The sequence below is a fragment of the Phascolarctos cinereus genome, unplaced genomic scaffold, assembly GCF_003287225.1.
Source record: "Phascolarctos cinereus isolate Bilbo 61053 unplaced genomic scaffold, phaCin_HiC Scaffold_3;HRSCAF=262, whole genome shotgun sequence".
NCBI classification, from domain to species: Eukaryota; Metazoa; Chordata; class Mammalia; order Diprotodontia; family Phascolarctidae; genus Phascolarctos; species Phascolarctos cinereus.
Window position 1 is genome coordinate 165,654,186 of NW_027555736.1, and position 20,635 is coordinate 165,674,820.

General features: G+C 36.3%; 1 protein-coding gene across 1 annotated transcript in view; it reads left to right on the forward strand.

Annotated features, from left to right (window-relative positions):
* FBN1 (fibrillin 1) overlaps positions 1-20,635 on the forward strand; it is a 302,515-nt gene that overhangs the window by 126,384 nt on the left and 155,496 nt on the right. Inside the window, exons 6-7 of the mRNA XM_020976933.2 lie at positions 14,600-14,797; positions 18,420-18,545. Coding sequence (XP_020832592.1) covers positions 14,600-14,797; positions 18,420-18,545 — 324 coding nt within the window. The remainder of the gene's footprint in view (positions 1-14,599; positions 14,798-18,419; positions 18,546-20,635) is intronic.

Below are 20,635 nucleotides of genomic sequence, written 5' to 3' on the forward strand. Positions count from 1 at the left end.
TATTCATTTTTACATGAAGCCTCTGTGACTTCCTCAGCTTGGAAAATTATTGGTGAGGGAACTCTCTCCATCAAGGCAATCCTTTCTTTGACTTAATAAAGTACTAGGGAATTGCATAGGCTTGCCCTTGTGTGACTTGCCCAGGGTCATTCAGCCTATTAGTATCGAAGGCATGATTTCAACGAAGTCTTTGTTACTCCAGGCTCAAAATTAGTTCTGTGGCCTCTTCATTTTAATAGTAGTATATTTCCACTTTGGAGTTAGTTTAGAATGGTGAAACAGGTCACTAGACTGGGAATTGAGAAAAATCTCTCTGCTACTTACTAAGCAATCAATCAATATGCATCTATTAAGTATCTACTCTGTGCATGCTCATATAGTAAGTGAAACAATCCTTACGCATAAGGAGGTTACATTCTAACAAGGAAGACAAAGACATATATGAGTGTAATTATCCCTTCTATATTATGACTTTCCCCATCACAGATTTTGATATATTACGGATAGGCATAAGAAATTAAATGTGAATTTTGGGGGAGTTTTGTGAAAGTTACAGTTGACATTTGAAGGTCAGCAGATGACTCAGAAAAAGTTTAGAAACTCAGAAATGCATAACATATATGTATAGTATTGTATAATATCAACATATTTTATCTTTTAATACCATAATAAATCTGACTTCTCTTGTATGAAAGGACCAAAAATTTTATGCAGATTTTCCAGATCTTGGGGGGCACTGAACCCCTAACCCCAATGATGTGGAAGGGATAACTACAGAATCAATGTAAGGAGGATAAATACAAAGTAATTAAATCCAAGGTAATTTGGGAGTGAGAGGACTAGTAGTATGTGTGTAGCAGGGGAGGGGAGTGGAAGGGTGGTCGAGAACAGGAAAGGCAACATGAAGAAAGTTGAACTTGAAAGGAATTCTTTGAGGCAGAGGTGAGGAGGGAGTGCAACCTTGGCCATTTCCTCTCTGAGCATCATTTCTCCATCTGTAATATAAGGAGGTTGAACTAGATGATCTTTAAAGCTCCTCCCAGCTCAAAAAATTCTGAGTCTATGAATGTGATCCCTTTTCTAACCCAGTCAGCGCTTTACGTGGGCATTGCTGTTCATAATATACTAAGGAAGATGCTCTTTAGAGGCATAGATTAAAAATGATGAGCATTTCTATGGTGGCCATCCAAAGCCTTGCATTTACTTTTTATGGAATTTAGGTTTGGGGACTGAATAATTTTTCAGTGTTCTTTTAAAATTTATGTACTGCTTGAAGACTATGTTGGCCTGAGACAATTTCACATTTAATAATATTGCACATAAGCTACATTACTCTTCTCTACTTAATCCTGCTTTTGGATCATAGAAACAGCTTTCATAGTTGGTGGCTTAGAAGGGGAAAAATGGATCAAATCAAATAGTTATGTAATATTTTCATCTCGCTGTTTAATAGTTAATGCTCCTACAGGTCGACAGTAGCATTTCTTAAACGTGGCACTTCTCACAAACCATTTTTAAAAGAAATAATAGGCTTGAGCCAACTTGTTCTTTGAAGTGGAACTTTCAGACCATTTAAAAGAAAGGCATTCTCTGCACTTGTATTGTCTTAACAGTAAATATATCACCCAAACTGAATCTTCTATTTTTGCAAAGGTGGTTTAAAAAGATGTTTTTGGAGGAAAATGAAAGCCAATAACGCCTCATAGGAATTAGAGTGAAGGAAAAAATTATGTCAGGTAAATGATTATTCGGAAATGAGACATTCTCCTACATTGGATAAAATTGCTTACTGTTTTCTTCATCATGGAAAAGAATAAAATGTGGTAACAATTTTCTGTATTTGAATTGCTGCCACACATAATTGGGTACAACAGAGCTAAAGCCTTGATTTTGGTGAAATGCTTAGTCTGTGTGTTGGATTAAAACATGTACAACAAATCATTCCAATTCTAAAATTTTTAATGCTATTTTTATTTAAAAATTTAATATTGCTTTTAGCCTGTGAATCAGGAGAGGTTCAAGTGAAAGAGCTAAATTGACATCAAAATAGTTGTGTATCTGCAGTTAAAAATATGATCCTCAGCATTTGAAAAATGGTCCTCTTTAATAATGACAATAAAATAACAGCTAACACTTATAGAGTGCTTATTATGTGCCAGGCACTGTGCTAATAAGCAATTTGCAATTATTATCTCATTTGATTCTCACAACAACCCTGGGAAGTAGATATTATTATCCCCATTTAACATATGGGGAAACCGGGGCAAGCAGAGATTAAATGATTTGTCCAGAGTCGCACAGCTAGCTAGCGAGTGTCTGAGGCCAAATTAGTACCAGTTCAGAGCTTCAATAGATCTATAATCCCATCTGTGGGAATAGTTTCTCCATTAGTACAAGTTATCTAGCCTAAAACAAATTAGATATCAAATACAGCTGGGTAAAGACAGAAAATTAGGACAGAGGAAATTTTGAAACTTAAAAAAATAGTATTCTTTAGAAAATGCTTGCTCAAAGATTAAACTATAGAAAATGCTTGCTCAAAGATTAAACTATCTATACCCTTTGGCCCAGAAATGCCACTAAGTCTATTTCTGAAAATAATTAGGGAAAAAGGAAAAGAACACATATGTTCTAAAATGTTTGTAGCAGCTCTCTTTGTGGTAGCAGAGAACTGGAAATTGCACAGATGCGCATCAGTTGTGAAATGGCTGAACAAGTTGTGGCATATGATTGTGATGGAATACTACTGTGCTATAAGAAATGATCTCAGTGATTTTAGAAAAATGTGGAAAGATTTGCACAAAGTAATGAAGAGCAAAATGAACAGAACCAAGAGAATGCTATGTGCAGTAACAGCAATGTTTTAAGAATGACTTTGAGTGAACAAGTTATTTTGATTATTATAAATACCCAAATTAACTATAAAGGACATACGAAGAAAGATGCTATCTGCATCCAGAGAAAGAACTGATAGAAATACGTATAGAATAATTTTACATCTATCTATACCCATTTCTGTCTAATGGTAGCCATCTCTAAGGCTGGGGGAAGGGAAAGAAAGAAAAAAAAGAAATATACATTATAATTTTGTTGTATATTTGAAAGGAATACCAAGTTGTACATAGTAGATTTACAGTTTCATATGCAATCTTTTTTTTATTGTACTATATTATAGAAATGCTTGTTTTTATTATGTAAATTAAAAATAAAAAAAAAATTTAAGTGCTTGTAGGCTCCAGATAGTAGTTAGATAGAAACAGTATTATGATACAGAGAGGGAAACTTTAAAGAAATGTATAGAATTGAACATAAATTTAACACACTTTGTGCCAGGCAACAAGACAGTGTAACTACAGTTCAAACAAAGGTTCTGGAATGAATGAATGAATGAAAAATCAGTTATTAAATACTTACTACTTCTTAAGCATTGTCCTAAGTGCTGGGAATGCAAATGCAAAAGTGAAGATAGTTCCTGCCCTCAAGAAGCTTCCATTCTGATTTAAAAACATAAGAAAGATCAAATGATTTTAAAAGGAAATGAAGGAAAATCAGCAGGTGACTTACAAGTTAATTAAAACTTAAATGGGATACAGGACTTAAAATATTTGATGTTAATAAAATTTCTTAATTATGAATTACTATGTCTTCTTAAGTTTTTTCAATCATGTATGTTTTCGCTTTCTCCTTTTTCTACTTCCACAATATTTCAAGAAGAAAAGTGTTTTTTTCTATTCCCATTTACATTATTTATTCTTTGATGAATTCCATTCATTATCAGTAGTAGCAACAGGAAAGAGATGGTAGATTTTTAAAATGTGCATAGACTTTATTTTGACCAGCAAATATACCAGCAAGAACAAATGAATGTGTAAGCTGAAATCAACAATTAAACAGAACAAAAGATAGTAAATAATTATATATGTCTTTGTAGTTAGTCAACTGGCATTTATTAAGCACCTGTTACTGAATGTCCCAGATACTGTGCTAATCTCCAGGGCTACAAAGAAAGGCAAAAAATAATCCATGCTCTTGAGGAGCTCACAGTCTAACGGGAGAGACAAAATGTGACTATGATTTATACTGGATAAATTGGGAGGGCATCTCAAGAAAGCACTAAGATTAAAGTGGATTGGGTGTCTTCTTGTCTGTAATTTCTTGTATACTCTATCTCAGAAAGATGTATGTGTTGACTTATTTTTATTCATTTTTTATATTACCTTCATTTCTGAATGTATCCTTTTCCCTTCATCTACCTAGTAAGTTACTCCTTGTAACAAAGATTTTTTTTAAAAGAGGGAGAAAAGCTGTTTAGAAATATTAATGAGCATATTAACTATGCCTGACAGTATATGCATTATTACAAATCCATAGTCTCCCACTTCTGCCAAGAAGGCATATTTTCTCAACTCTTCTTTGGTGTCTAAATTGTTTACTTTTAAATTATTCATCATTCAATTTGGGTTTTTGTTTTTTTCCATTTACATTGCTTATCTCTTCACTTGATTCTGCATATTTCACTCTTCATGAGTTCATATTAATCTTCCCATGCCTCTCTGATTTTACCATAATTGTCATTTGCAGGCCAGAAATATGGCCTGTTATGTATGTCTACTGCAAAAAAATTTTTTGGCCATAACCCAGTTGATGGTAACATACTTTATTTCCAGTTTTTTGCTACCAGAGGAAATGCTTCTATGAATATTTCTTCTATTGAATCTATTCTTCTATGAACTCTTCTCCCTGTCTTTGAACTCCTTAGGGTATTTGTACCTTACAATGGGGTTTCTAGGTAAGAGAGTATGGACATTTTTTAAAAGTAATTCTAAATTGCTTTCCAGAATGTTTGGACGGATTTATAGCTCTGTCAACAGCCCCTCCAAAATTAACCATTTCCCTCTTTTGTAATCTTTGCCAGGTTGTTGGGTGTGAGGAGAAACCTCAGGGTTTTTTTACATTTATATTTCTCTTACTGTTGATTTCTTATTTCATATGATTGTCAATAATTTGTAATTCTTTTGAGTACTGTTTATGTCCTTTAGCCATTTATCAACTGGAGAATGGCTCTTGGTCTTATATATTTATGTTAATTCCCTATATATCCTGTGTATCAGACATTTATCAGAGATATTTGATAGGGTCTTTTTTGTAATTGCTGATTTCTCTTATTACTCTAGCTACATTGATTTTTGTTTCTATTAAACCTTTTCAATTTAATACAAAATGTAATGACTTTAATAAAGAAGATCCCATGTTTTGTTTTCCTCATCCTTTTTTGTGGGGGGGGGAGGTTAGGCAATAGGGTTAAGTGACTTACCCAAGGTCACACAGCCAGTAAGTGTTATGTGTCAGAGGCCAGATTTGAACTCAGGTCCTCCTGAATACAGGGTCAGTGCTCTATCCACTGCACCACCTAGCTGCCCCTTTTCTCATCCTTTCTAAGCTTCTCTACTGGACCACCATTCAAACCCCTTAGACACGTTGCCGATGTGACCCTGGGCAAGTTACAGAATCTTTCACTGCCCTTGAGAAATTCTCTAAGACTTTGAAGTTGTAGAATTTCATTGGTAGAGGGAGAGTCCTTTCCAAAGCTCTCTACACCAGTGATATCATACATCTGTCCTTCTATTCCCAAGGGAGAAAAAATGTATTACCTTTAATTAGATAATTCTTGGTAACATGTATACTCTTTTGGTTCTTCTTATTTTACTTCATTTGACTTAATATAAATATTCTCATATTTCTTTGAGTAGACAGGTGAATTATCTGAAAATAATCTATATCAGATAATTCATCATTATTATTATTTTTGGCTAGGCCATAGGGTTAAGTGACTTGCCCAGGGTCACAGAGCTAGTAAGTGTTGTGTGTCTGAGGCCAGATTTGAACTCAGGTCCTCTTGAGTCCAGGGCCAGTGCTCTATCCACTGTGTCGTCTAGCTGCCCCTTATAATTCATTATTAATGATGTATATCCTTACTATGCTATTATATATATATGTGTGTGTGTGTGTGTGTGTGTGTGTGTGTGTGTGTGTGTGTGTGTGTGTATATATGTATGTATGTATGTATGTATCTCCTTACTATACTGCCATACTATAAATATATAGAAGTACTAATTAATGGAAAATTCTGATAATAGAATATTAGATAAAGGAGAATTGGGCAGGACAAATAAACAAGTCACGATAGGGTCTTATAAATGAATTAATAACCTAGTATAGACCTTTCCTTAAGGACTGGTACATTAAGATGAGATGCAAGGAAGTTACCTTGCCTAGAAGCTATTGCCAATACCCCATTGTATTTACAAGATACTTCTTGATCTCCATAATTCAAATGCTGGTGATATGACAGCTTCTGGTCCATCTGCTCTCTCTCCACCTTATGTTTTTCCAAAACCTTTGTTATAGATTACCAGGCTTCTTGTAAGGCAAGGAACAGAACTTGACCAGAAAGGGTTAATTAAGAGATTAGAATTAAGAGATTAGAAACAGCATTTGTAAATGTGTAGAAGTCATGGAATCCCTTTGCTTCAAGTTTGCTATTTGGAAAAGTACACAGAATTCCTCTCTTGAAAGGGAATATAATAAGAACAACAACAACAACAATAATAATAATAAAAGCGATAATAAGCAGCTGACATCTCTACAGGGCTTTAAAGTTTGCAAAGCACTTTACAGAAGTTATTTCCTTTTGAATTCTCTGTATTCTTTTCTCTTGCCCCAACTCCAATACTTCTTATGCATGTCCAAGGGAAGTGGAGAAGACCTTAAGAAGGTAGCCAGTGCAATAAAGATGGTTGTTGTGACAGCATTATTCAGTAAAAAAAAAAAAAAGAAAGAAAGAAAGAAAAAGAAATCGTCTCCTTTTTTCCTCATAAGGATCACAATCCTATGAGGTAGGCCTATAAGGTATTATTACCTTTATTTTATAGATGAAGCAACTGAGTCCCAGAGGGGTAGGAGTCAAACCCAGATTTTTCTGTCTCCAGATCCAGCACCCGGATGTACTTTGCCAGGCAGCTTTTACCAGGGGGAAAAAAAAAGCACACATTAATAATGTCTGACAAACCAACTAGTCTGTAAAAAAAGATGTTTAGTGATCTTCTCTGTCATGGATAAATTGATATCTTATTCTTTTGCTTGTAATTTTTGTGAAAAGAAGGATTTAAAATAATTGGAGACTAGTGCCCCAAATTATAACCTTGTGTCTTCCCTGCAGTTTTGTGGTTCTTTGACTTCAGGAAATGGGTAACAGTGACAAGACTTCGTGTACCACATGCTCTCCTTCCTCTGTAAGCAGCACAATTGCCTCAGGGCAAGGGCTAATTAGAAATGAAAGGGGAGTAATACTGGAGGCCACGGTGCTGCTCTACATTGGGAGGTCACATACTCAGCTGGGAACCAGAGGCTGTGCAAGCACATTGGTTGGATCTGAAGCCTTGAGGGCAAATTTAATAAGACTGGTGCATGGTAGGTGAGCTTAGCCACCAAGAGTCTAGAACATTTGTCTTTAGTTGGGAAGCTGAAGGTGCAGAATTTCTCACAGATCAAGCACAGAGCATAAACATTTAAGCATGTTTTTAGCAAAGGCTGTGAAATTTGAAGGAATTTAGGTCTTTTGCCCAGGCTCTTAGGGATATTGTGGTTGTGTTTTAAAATTTAGAATAATTTGCAAAAGTATTGTTAAGGCTCTTTCATAGTTGTCCTGGTAATAATGATTGATACTGAGGCCAAGTATTAAAGGTAGCAAGGTGAAATACAAAGAGTTCTGGAGTTGGGGGTAAAGGGGGGAGAATAGGGGGGAGGAAATCTCTCAGAGCTTAAATCTCATCTTTATTATTTCTTAGCTATGGGATCCTGGGCAAACCACTTACACCTTTCAGTTTCCTTATCTGCACAATTGAGAAAACGATTAGCACCTACCTTACTAAATTGTTTGGAGGACTAAATGGGAGAATTTGTTATGTGAAGGGCTTTGACAACCTTAAAGCTGTATATAAATGTTATTTGATTCTAAACCAGCATTGAATTAGACACAGTCTTTATCTAGCAGTGACAATCTGGAAAAATACTATGTAAATATAATTCAGTGCTATTTAAGAGTTATGGGAATGAATGCTTGTGAATAATTAGACTTATTAGTAAGGAATTTGAAATGTGGGTAAATTCTTCTGTGGTTGCAGAGCTAAATTAAATGGCACGACTCAAGCTGCCTAAATAAAGTGGGTCATAAACTACACGTATCCAAATTTGATTGAGAGGTGAAATCTACAGTAATAAAGTCCTTCCGAGAAGTTTTGTTTTAAGATCCAGATATATATTCTTTACCCCACCTAAGGGACCCACATTTTCCCTGTAGTTGAGATGATCAGCAATAAGGGTCCAACTGTCCTGCGGTAGGAATTTATGATGGATTATAATGGATAGCAGTGTAATTGTGTGCTTCTTCTCAGTGGTAATAGGCGGGCAAACCAAGGCTTGGAGGGGAGAAAGACAGGTTGGAAGATTACCTGGGCTTGGGGATTATCAGGATTTGACCTTGGTAGGTCAAAGGATTCTTTGAAGTTGGTGTGTGTATCACTGAAATGATTTCTGTCTGGGAGGAAAGCATAGTACAAATAGAATGTTGTCAAAAAGCATTTACTAAGCATTTACTAAGTGCTACATAACTGCACTAAGTACTGGAAGACAGTCTCTACCCTCGAGGAACTTACATTCTAAGGTGGGGGAGGGAAAAGAAAACACATAAAAAGAATCTGAAAAACAGGAGGGGAGGAGGGAGAGCATGCCCATGGGGGAATAGTGGAGGAAGAGCTCTGGCAGGTCAAGATCCAAGCACGGAAAGGAAATGAAAGAGCACACGTATTTCCTTTGATTATCTGACATTTCAAGGCAGTCTTCGAAAAGCCCGAGTGATCAATGGACAGATTTTTCAGTGGCATCCTCAGCATGAATAGGCATAATAATGTTGATATATCTCAGTTGTGAAAATCCTAGCATTTTTAACATGTAAACATCAATATTTTTCTACCTTCACATATCAGGGTCATTCTGTACTAGCAATGTAAGGAGAAAACGAATGCAGAAAGTATCAAAGAGAAGATTGTAAAGTCCTACTTATACAATTTTACGGAACAGACAAAGTAGATATAAATCTGTTTTGTTAAAACATGACACCTGAAAGGGGAGAAGTTCCAAATCCTTTCCTTTTTACTTTATATGAAGTTTTTAAAAAGTGAGGATATTTTGGTGATTCTGCTTTTCATGGGTATTGAGATCTGAGGAAGAGTAGTCAGATAATGTTTTCTTCCTGATGGACAAAATGGCTTTTAGATATTGAAGCATCTCTAGCTAGGTCTTATTGTCTGATTCACATTACCTAGCATTTCTGATCCCATCTTGATCTACCTATCTTTCAGCCATCCATCAAAAGGCCTATATTAAGTGCCTGTAGTTAATATTTTTATATTTCAAAATATGTAATTACATCCATGAGGATATACTTCCTCCATGCATACAGATTGCAACTCCCTCCATACCTTTTTATGATGGTTTTATGAGTTGATATGCTTCCCAGAATTCATCACTTGGTGGTCAGTGGCTAGGCCTGTACTTGAATCCTTTTCAACTTGGTGAAACACATCATAGCTTGGCATAGCTTTTAAGAATCCAGGTCACTCCCAATCACCAACTAGATTTGGGGGTAGAATTTTGTTGAGGCCTGTACTTAATATTCCAAAGAACTGAACCAAAGAAACACATGGTGCATTTTACAATGTATTCAGAAGGGTAATGTTAGTATTTTAGGGGAACTATTACATGACGTGATTGCACAGTGATAGGATTTCTTTATTGATTGTACCCAACAAAGCCCATATTTTAACTTTATCATACTTGATTACTTAGCAATTATTTCTTTTATAGTTTTGGTTTATTCTTTAATGCCTACCAGAGAAGTTGGTTGACTGAATCTGAACAAATTTGGTACCCTACTAAAGAAAATCAAGATATACCATGAACTAGATCTTAGGGTTTTTAGCCTGTCAACTTGAAGCAAAATGATGACCAATAAAATCTTGCAAGTAGTACAATTTGTGTTATAGTCTAATGACTTTTTTTTTGTTATGGAGGTTATATAAATGTCTCAAGAAAAAATAGCCATTCCTATGCCATATCCAACAAAATAGGGTAGTATTTACACTAAATAAAAACCATCCATTGAGGCCTACAACTCACAGAATTATGGGTAACATTGTAGAAATCTGGTAGCTATTACAACATCTGATGTTTTATAGTGGTAATAAAATGGAAAGGATAAGTGGAATCTAGAGAAAAATATTCCTATTGGTCAGTAAATACTTAGTATTAGAGATTTATCAAGTCCAGTCATCAGTAATACATTTCAGTAAATGATTGTCATTATTCAGGGACCTTGTTTTGTGGAATAGATACATTCCAGCAAAACTGTGAAAAAACTATTAAGGTCCTATTCACTCCCATTCTTATTTATCTCCATCATAAAAGCAGTCCTATGTCACTTCCAAAACAAACAAACAAACAAAGGAACAAAATTCTCTTGGTATGCTGACTTGAAGACCTTTTTGTTAGGAATTTAATTTAACAAACATTTTATTAAGTACTTACTGTGTGCAGAGCAATGTTCTAAGCTAGTAAACTATGACTCAATGGCCAGATTCAATTTGCTGCCTGTTACTGTATGGCCTGAAATGTAAAAACATTCTTAGCTCATGGGCCATACCAAAAGCTGCCCAGGATTGGTCCATGGGCATGTAGTTTCCTGATCCCTGTTCTAGGCAATGGTTTTGAGTTTAATCTAATGCAGTTTAGTCTTGTTGGGGGAAAGGGAGTGATACAGTAGCTATCACTATGGAATCCTGGCACTTTTGGCATAACGATTGCTCTGCTCCAGTGTGGCACATCATTCTGCACTTTTCCAACCCTTAGATCACCTTTCATCAACAGCCATACATCTACACTCTGAACTGAAGAGTTCTCTTATGAAGAGAACATGAAGAGTCTGTCAGTATTGGGACTATAAATTTACAACTTTCAGTATTATGTTTCCTCCTTTTCTTTTTGTCTCAGTATTTATAATATTTTATAGATCTGGTCTGCCAAGTCATGCTGTGACTAGAGTCACTAGAGAACGTTCATTCAGTTAGTCAGCAAGCAACAAGCAATTACTACATGCCCTTTGTTTGTTGTTTAGAAGTTTCGGTCATGTCTGACTCTTGGTGACCCCATTTGGGGTTTTCTTGGCAAAGATACTGGAGTGGTTTGCCACTTCTTCTCCAGCTCATTTTACCGATGAGGAAACTGAGGCAAAGAGGGGTAAGTGACTTGTCCAGGGTCACACAGCTAGTAAGTATCTGAGGCCAGATTTGAACTTGGGTCTTTTTGACTCCAGCCCTGGCACTGTGTTCACTATGCCACCTACCTCCTCACGTTATAGTCCTTAGAACTGTGCTAAATTCTGGTGGTACAAAGAAAGGCAAAAAACATAGTCCCTTGCCTCTGGGAACTCACATATTAATGGCAGAGACAGCATGCAAATAACTACATCCACATGATATACAAGGTATCCCACAGAATAAAACTTCACTGAGACTTTTGGGACACCTTGTCTATGTAGTATAAATAGAGGTAATTTGAGGAGGAAAGCACTCGGCCTACTCTCTATGTGTACCTATTATTTGAACTTCCGTAAGTTTTCAGTTTGTCAACAAACATAAACTTATTTTTTTTTTTGCTAGGCAATGGGGTTAAGTGACTTGCCCAGGGTCACACAGCTAATAAGTGTTATGTGTCTAAGGCCAGATTTGAACTCAGGTCCTCCTGACTTCAGGGCTGGTGCTTTATCCACTATGCCACCTAGCTGCCCCAAACATAAACTTATTAATGATACAAATAATAGCTAAAATTTATTAAATACCTTTAAATTTGAATTTTAGTTGCTAATTCCTTATTTTATCAGTTATTTTTTTTTTCAGTTTAAAGTCTATGTAACTATATCTTTATGTAAGAGATATGTTCATGGAAAATTATTTGTAAATAAAAATATTTTAATTGTACCAGAGAATCTTCTGGCCAATTATTTTGTAAAATGAATGATCACATACTAACTCACAGGCCAAAGACCTGGGAGCTAGAAGATTAAAGAGTAGGGGTCAAGGAAAGAGTTTACCTTGTTAAGTGTGAGGAAGAGATCTGGGAGCCAGGAAGTTAACAACGTAAGAAGGCATAAGCAGAGGCTAAGCCAGGAAAGAATTGAGGAATTCAGAAGGTCACATAGCTTGAGATATACAGTACTAGCAAGCAGATCTTTATCCTACTGCCCCTCTCCCACCCCTACCTCCATGTCCTTTTGGCTGACTTCCCCATACAACCTACTCCAGGGGTTTGGTCAGTGCAGCTATACCCAACTGGGTCAGATGGTCCCTTGTGTACCATACCCTCCCTACCCATACTACACAATTGATTTTTCCCCAGGTGAATGTCTCTGATAATCAAGAATTATTCATATTAAGATAAGCTAAGTTTAAGATTACTCATAAAAAAACCTGTCAAAGTAAAGACTCAGATGATGGTACGTATATGTATATATGTATGTATGTATGTGTACATATATCTATCTGTCTGTCTATCTATCTAATAAGACCCTTAAAGAGAAATAACTAGATTATAATCCTAAGGGGGACTGGTGTCAAACATCTCTTATGGTATATAGTTTGACTTTAGGAGCAATCATATTTCAAAAGTCTAGCATGTGTAGGTGCAGGTTACAAATTATATTTTCTTGTCATTTTTTAAAACACGAAGACTATTTTTAACATAAAAAAGAGGTTACAGACTGTAATTGTCTGCAAATTCTTGCTAAAAGATGAAAAAATATTATTAAATTTTATTAATATATGAACACTCATTCAAGTAAATTGACGTTGTTCAATAGAGTTGATTATGTTAGTAGTGATAATAGTGATTTGTTTACAAATATTATTCTGGAGATTTGAACTACCCTAGCTGACACAGCTTTTCCCCCTGACTGGAATGTACTAATCGTTCTGGAACTGAGTGGGCTGATGGGGAAGAGGCTTACAATGAGGATTAAAAGCTGTTATATTCTCTAGGGAAGAGTTGGTTACTAAAATGACATGGGGTTGTCAGTGTCTGGTTTTTGTTTTTTTTAATCTTTTGTGGGCTGCTGGATAATTCTCTGATTAGCCTGGTAATAGTTCTTCAGACTAGCCTGCCAAGCATTCATGCTCTCAAGATCTACTGTACCTTGAACCCATTATCCTCATCATTAGCCAAGGTGGGGTGGAGAAAGGTAGGGAAATCACTTTAGCAGAAGTGTGTAGGATAGAATGATGTAGTAAGAGACATAAGGTAAGAAGGTTCTTGCAATAATTTTGGTGAGATATGAAAAGGGCCTCGGTTAAAGTAGTTAGTTGCTCTGTGAGGAAACAGAAGAAATCAGATGCCAGAAATGTGGTGAAGGTAGAAACGGTAAGATTTGTCAGTTGCTTGGATTTGTAGGATGAGGAAGAGTAAGGAGTCAAAGACCACACCAAGGTTACGAACCTCAGAGATGGAAAGAGTGGCGATGCCTTTGTCAGAAATGGGGAAATCTGGAACTTCAAATCTCAAAGAAGAATACCCATTACCAAAGAACCAATAATTGGTCATCCAACATGATTTTGAAAACCTCCAAGGAGGTTCTCCTCTTGAGACCCGACATTCCACTTTCGCATAACACTAATTATTAAAATGTTTTTTTTTTCTGACATCAAATTTAAATTTTCAGCTTTCACCTCTTGTTCCTCATTCTGCCCTTTGGAGTCAAATGGAACAAAACTAGTCGCTGTTCTACACTCTTCAGATACTTGAAGATAGCTATAAACTGAGGGCGCTCTCCTTTCATGGTTACCCTCCTCTGGACATTCTCCAGCTTGTCTGACTCCATCTTTCCTAAACTGTGGTGCCCAAGAACTGAACATAATACACCAGATGTAGCCTGACTAGAAGAGAGAACGGCAAAATTCTCACTTCCTTAGTCTTAGAATAGGAACTTCTCACTGCAGTTGAAGATGCTATTAGTTTTTTCGTTGGGGGAGGATTTGCTTTAGCTAATTTCCAGGACTGCCAGGCCAGCCCTCTTTCTCTTAAACTTATGGGATTGTTCTGTTGCTCACAGGCCAGCATGATTTCAGCTCTTCGTTCTTGGCATTCATAATAAATATGTAATATCTTTTGTGGGAGGGTACAGTGTGAGGTATTATTTCTAGAAATTCCTGACCTCATCATACAGCAAACTTGCTGTGACGGTTCCTTAGTTCAGAGGTTTCCCAGGAAAGAAGAGCCATGACCGACTGCGTATTAGTGTCAGGAAATTGTTTGGTTTAGTTAGCCTAAATCCTTCCTGCTGTATTTACATTAATTTCCTTATTCTGTAGTCTCTGGAGATGAACAGCTGGTCACTGCTGTCCCTATAGTTGCTCTCTTCTGTTGACTTTGTTCCTGTTCATAAAGGTATTTGGCTTTTTTGACCCTCAAGGAGTTTCCCCTTTTCTCTTTTCAGATTACAGAACAGGCCCATGTTTCACACTGATCACCAACCAGATGTGCCAGGGACAGCTCAGTGGGATTGTCTGTACAAAAACTCTCTGCTGTGCCACAGTAGGAAGAGCTTGGGGCCACCCTTGTGAGATGTGCCCCGCCCAGCCTCACCCTTGCCGCCGAGGCTTCATCCCAAACATCCGAACGGGAGCTTGTCAAGGTAAGTCCAGGGCTAGTTTCTCCTTAATATTATTAATGGATTAATTATTAATTAATTAATTAATGGATTAATCTTATTGAGTTCTCTTGCTTTGGGTAGCCGCTTTCTTATATATGTATAAAGGATGGAGGAAAATGTTGGTTGTATTAATGCTTCACGATTTTGCTGAGTGCATGACGTTCAAAGTAAATGCATTGGTAAGTGGGGTCATGTCAGAGCAGCCAAAATCTTAATGAATTTTTCCCTACTAGCAGCTCCTTCTTTTGATCTGACAGAGGTGCTTCAAGTATACCTCTGACTCCAGGGACAGTGTGACTTTATATTTAGAGGAATGCTTGGTATCAACACAAAGCAAGATCTGTGAACATGTTATTTGTTTTTCTTGCCCTTTTTTTTTAAGTTGGTTAAATTTGTAGGTGTCCCCTTGTCTCTTTAGTTATACTTATCTGACCTGAAGAAAATTAGACTCAATGCTACTTAAAATGTCCTGTTAATACATTTTATACAAGTTAGAAATAAATGTGTATTTGTTACAGAATATTAAATCTCCCCAGATGTTGCTTTCTTCTGAGCGTGCTTCTCCATCGAAGCCCTTGCAACTGCTTTTGGCTTTTATTCCAGGTCTTCCAGCTGTACAGATTCTTTTATTGTCTGGATGTCTGGCAGGAAACAGGAGAAAGTTAACAGGGGCAACTATGTACTAAACCAGTGGAGACTAAAAACTCCCAGGATTCTATCTTTATAAGGTGGGGGTTAGGGGGAGCCAGTTTCTTTAGATATCTTCACCGTACTCAAGCAAGTTGCTGTATTTTTGGTAAATTTAGACCATGCCCACACGAGGTGAATATTTTATGCGCTTTGGGTAGTAATTTTTTATGCTCAGCTTCAATCTTTTTTTTAGATAGTATGCAACAAAATAGCACTTGGCCTTAAACACATATTTCCGTGGGTGTCCCTGTTTCATGGGCCAAATAGTATTCCTGGTGCACACCCATGTGCTCTGTCTGCTCTTGGCTAGCATCTGTTACACTGTGGAATGACTCGTTTCTTTGTACCCCAATGTGCAGAGGCATATATTTAGAGAGGTCAAGAGCAGTTGTGAGGCCTCTCAGTCTCCTGCAGCTTTTGAAGTGATCATTGTAGGACTTTTAAAAGTACTTATAACTTGACAAGTGTCAGTAAAATGGTTTTTTCATTGCTAATCTGCTCAGTAGAGAGCAATCTCTAGAGGTTAGAGTGAGGCCCATCTTAACAAATTGAGAATGTGGAAGATGAAAAAGGGAAGAAGGGGCTAATATTGAGGAATTTTGCTATTCATTTCCGACCTCCTACTGTTTCCTCTACCAGCCTTTGCCACCTGTTGGCTTCTTCCACTTCCTCTCAGAAACATATACTCTGCCTCCACTCTTGATTGTCTAGGATGAAAATCAGTTTATGAGGAATGAAAAAAGGCTGTGGAATTGAGAGAGTTATGTTTCTGCTTAAAAGTAATACAAGACTCTAGGGACTGGGTGATCATTCTCTGTATCTGCTTTGCCAGATGGAGAACCTGGTTAATCAATCAACAAGCATTTATTAAGTGTTTACATATTTCAGTGATTCTGCCATTCTCTCTCTCTTTTTAAGGGCAGATGTGATCATTTCTTCAGATTTGAGCCAACTCTCCCTTCCTGGGATATACAAATCCTGCGACCTAATTTGCAGGTGCCCTGGGCACCACTCTCCTATTACTCTGGGGTCCTCAGAAAATGGAAACAAATAAAATTCCATAAAAAGGAGCTGAGCTGAGGAGTTTGCCACTTTATAGTTAGTTGATGGTGAGCTCAATTCTCCAACCTAAAGGTTAGAACACAGGCTTAGGTACCTGTTGCCTACCTCAGCTAGACTGTAAATTCCTTAGGAGAAGAGACTGTTTTCACTTTTATGTTTGTACATCCAATGCCTAACCTAGTACCCATCACATAGGAGGCACTTAATAAATATGTGGTGATTAATTAGTTGACGTAAGTGATTGGGGAGAGGAGTGGCCACTTCGTTAAATTTATACCAGGTTGAGAAATTGCCTTGGGTGAATGGAGAAATTCTACTCATGTTACCAGACTTTATATCTAGCAGGGGACAAGCATGCTTATGTGCAATGAATGTATGGGTATGTTTCCTGCTATGTATTGCCTTACATCGCTCACATGGACATATGGACAAGTACTTATTCCCTGAGCTGGCTTGCTTACTCCAACCTGCCCTGTCATTGGCAGGTGCTGATTTCCCAGAGAAGGACCATGACCATGGGGTTACACTTTGTGAGGGAATATGTTTCCCCTATTTACCACTCTGGCATTTGAGTGTCTACTAAAACATTTCTATTTACAAAACCAGCTTTATAGCCAGAAACTTCCCTGACATTAAAGAAAATAGTTTTAAAAGTAGCCATGAAAGCATCCAGCAAGAATCTGCTTGCAGGACAGCCGTTCTCTTTTTTGAATCTTAATTTGATTCTGGTTTGGAAAAGAATAAAAGAGAAGAAGTCATTCTGCCCTCTATGCTGTGCTCCAGGAGATGTATGCTCAGAAGGGAATCAAGCTAAATATTAATTCCTAGTTATCCAATAATCATGATAAATAGGATGCTAGATGATGAAAGAAGTGGGGAATTTGGTTTATAAATAAGTTCTCAGTAAACTAAAAAGTAACATCTTATATTTGGATAATTTTTATAAAAATGCTCATATCAGGTTAATGGAAAGTTCTAGACTGGGACAAAAGTGAAGTAAGCAAATCAAATAAGATCCTAGATCTATTTTCATATGTAATTTTTATTTGTGGAGCAGAACACTATGTTTTTAAAATATTTCTTGAATACACGAAGTTATAAAAAATATGTGACATTTTATGACAAAATAAGTATTTTGAATTTTAGTGTCCCTTTTCACCTCAATTTTGTTTGAAGAATACATTTTGCTAACATATGATTAGAGAATTTGCAAATGGTAAATTCTTTCTCTTCATATAGTAGGACAAAAAGCCAGACTGTACATTGGTTTTTAAAGTCTTTTTATAAAAAAAATTACTCAAAGTCAAGTAAAGCAGTTTAAAAACATCTTCCTTGGGATTCTAGTTACAGATTAGGTTTTTATGGTTTTTTGTAACATGAAGAGGAGAATAATATATGCATGCTTTTAAACATTTTGACTTTTGATCATATTGTTGACAAATTTATATCTAAGTCATTAATTATTGTATCTTTGTGCTTTGCTCTGAGCATAGCAAAAATCCAAAAAACACAAAAGTTTGTAATGATGGAGACTGAAATTGAACTATAGGAAAAACAAGAAAGCTTGTGCCTTCTTTCAGAAGACGGGCAATTTTATTAAATGAATCATTATGTTACAATGTAATTTTTTTTAAAAAAAAAAGTTTGCCTTTTCATAGTCCAGGACCATAATATAGCTGAGAAATAATACATCAAGGTAAATTTATTTAGTATCACTGTGGGCAGGTTGTCAAATTTACTTTCTTAAAGATAAATTGAATGGGAGTAATTCTCTCCCTCTCTCTCTCTCTCTCTCTCTCTCTCTCTCTCTCTCTCTCTCTCTCTCTCTCTCTCTCTCTCTTTTTCATGACAGATGTGGATGAATGCCAAGCCATCCCTGGGCTCTGTCAAGGAGGAAATTGCATTAACACTGTTGGATCATTTGAGTGCAAGTGCCCTGCTGGACACAAATTTAATGAAGTAACACAAAAATGTGAAGGTAAGACCTTTTATGCCGTATGTCTTGGGGGTAAATGAAGGCTGAGGAAATTTGAGGAAACTCCTGTTTAATGTCCAGCTTGTTTATCTATGATTCTTTTATCTTACTTTTTTAAATTGTCCCCATGAATAGTCAAGTAGAATTTGGTTACCAGGAATAATATACCCTTTTGCTGCTGATCCAAAATGAAGCTACAGACTTGTCCACTTTTATAGATTTATAATAAGAGGTACAGCTGAGTCAAGCAAATATTGAAACATGAAATATTTTAAACCAACAGTTGGTTTAAAATGTTTCAGACATTTTTGCATAGCTTTATATACGTGAATTTGAATTCAACTGTTGGATATCATTTAAGGTAGTATATCTTAACTGGTTTTTTTCTATTTTATGATTTTTTAATAGAAAGAAGAGATTTGGTTATTTGATTGGTGAGATCTATTATACATCTAATTCTACTTTAGGTGTCTGACATATATGTATTCATGAGAAAAAATAAGTTGCAAAGTTCATTAAACCTTGAAAAACCAATTTTGAATAATATTTTCTATTCTGATTTGCATTTGGATTATAGAAAGTGACTTTAGTTTATAGAAAGTATACAGTTCATATTGACTACTGTTTGCCGGAAATGGACTTGACTTCCAGGTAGCATAAAGAAACATAAATGATTGTAGCTACAGTGAAAAGAGTATTACGTCTGGACTCAGATCCTGTCTCTGACACTTGCTACCTGTGTGGCCTTGACCAGGTAATTAACCACTGTGGGCCTTAGCTTCCTCATCTGTAAAGTGAGGGCTTATACTATGGTTACTGGGATCTCCTTCACCTTAGCTCTATGATCTCATCTCTTCTTGGGACCAAAATTTTCAAGAAATAAAGAAATGAATAAATCTGAATTATCCTTTCTTTATTAAAATATGGGCCTCTAATTGTCAATTCTGGCAGTGTCCAACACCACTATCATTCAAATTTGACAAACATTTGAATTGAATCAAATTCTTAGTACTTTAGTGTTGAATTGTATATTAAGTGCTTAATAGAAAAATCCTTCTATCAGATTCAGTCCACATAAACTACCTGATGTGTCTTGAAATTTCCACTTAATTGAATAGTCTGTCTGTTGAAAATTGTTATTACAAGATTTAATAACTTTCATGAGGGATAAGACATTCATTCTGAGTCATTTGCCCGCATTTTGATACTTACTCTTTTGTTGCTATTGTTGTTAATTGTTAGGAAAGAAATCTAAAGTGAAGCCCCCAAGTTGAAGGATAGATGAATAATTTTCATTTTAGGATTATATTGTCAAAATACCTTAAAATTTCAGGTTCTGATTCTGGCAGGATTCTGTTCAAAAATCAGGCTTTTGGGTCACTAGAGTACCATATACCTTATCACTCATGCCCATCTGTTGGAGAATATCTTCAATTTTAATGAATCTGTATTCTCATTAATATGATTATCCCTTCATTGATGCAGTTTGAATCTTATATATGCCTTCTTGTGTGATTCTGTTCCATTTTTTCCTGTAGATCCTTTTAAAAGATCTATTGAATATGCTGAGAGCCTTCCTCTTACCTCCTTTGCCTAACATATTTTTCCTTGATGATATCTCCTATACTACTTCTTGAGTGGAGGTCATCATCAGATATATGTAGTAGCTGGCTTGCACCCACCATACATATATCTCTCCCTTGTCTATCCAATTACCTGTGGTTTTAATTCCTTGAGGCTTATGCTGTGCCAGGGTTTAGAACTTTACAACATTGCTAGGAGAACATTTGCATCAAAAAGATAGGTTTTTGCACTGAGGGAAAAGCTTGGTTTCATTAAAAACATTGTGAAGTTTCCCCAGTGCAAACCAGCCCACTCTTTTCTTCCTACTTGATTTTTGGCCCAACTCATTGTCCATCTGTATTTCCTTTCCTGAATACAAGTACTGATGGAAAAAGTCACTGGACTGGCCATCCAACTGCAAGTATTTCTGGGCAGTAGGCATTATGCATCTATTTGATTCTTTCCTGTTTGGATTACTAGATTGATCTTTTTTATATAATTATGGATCTCATGGAGGGGACTGTTTAATA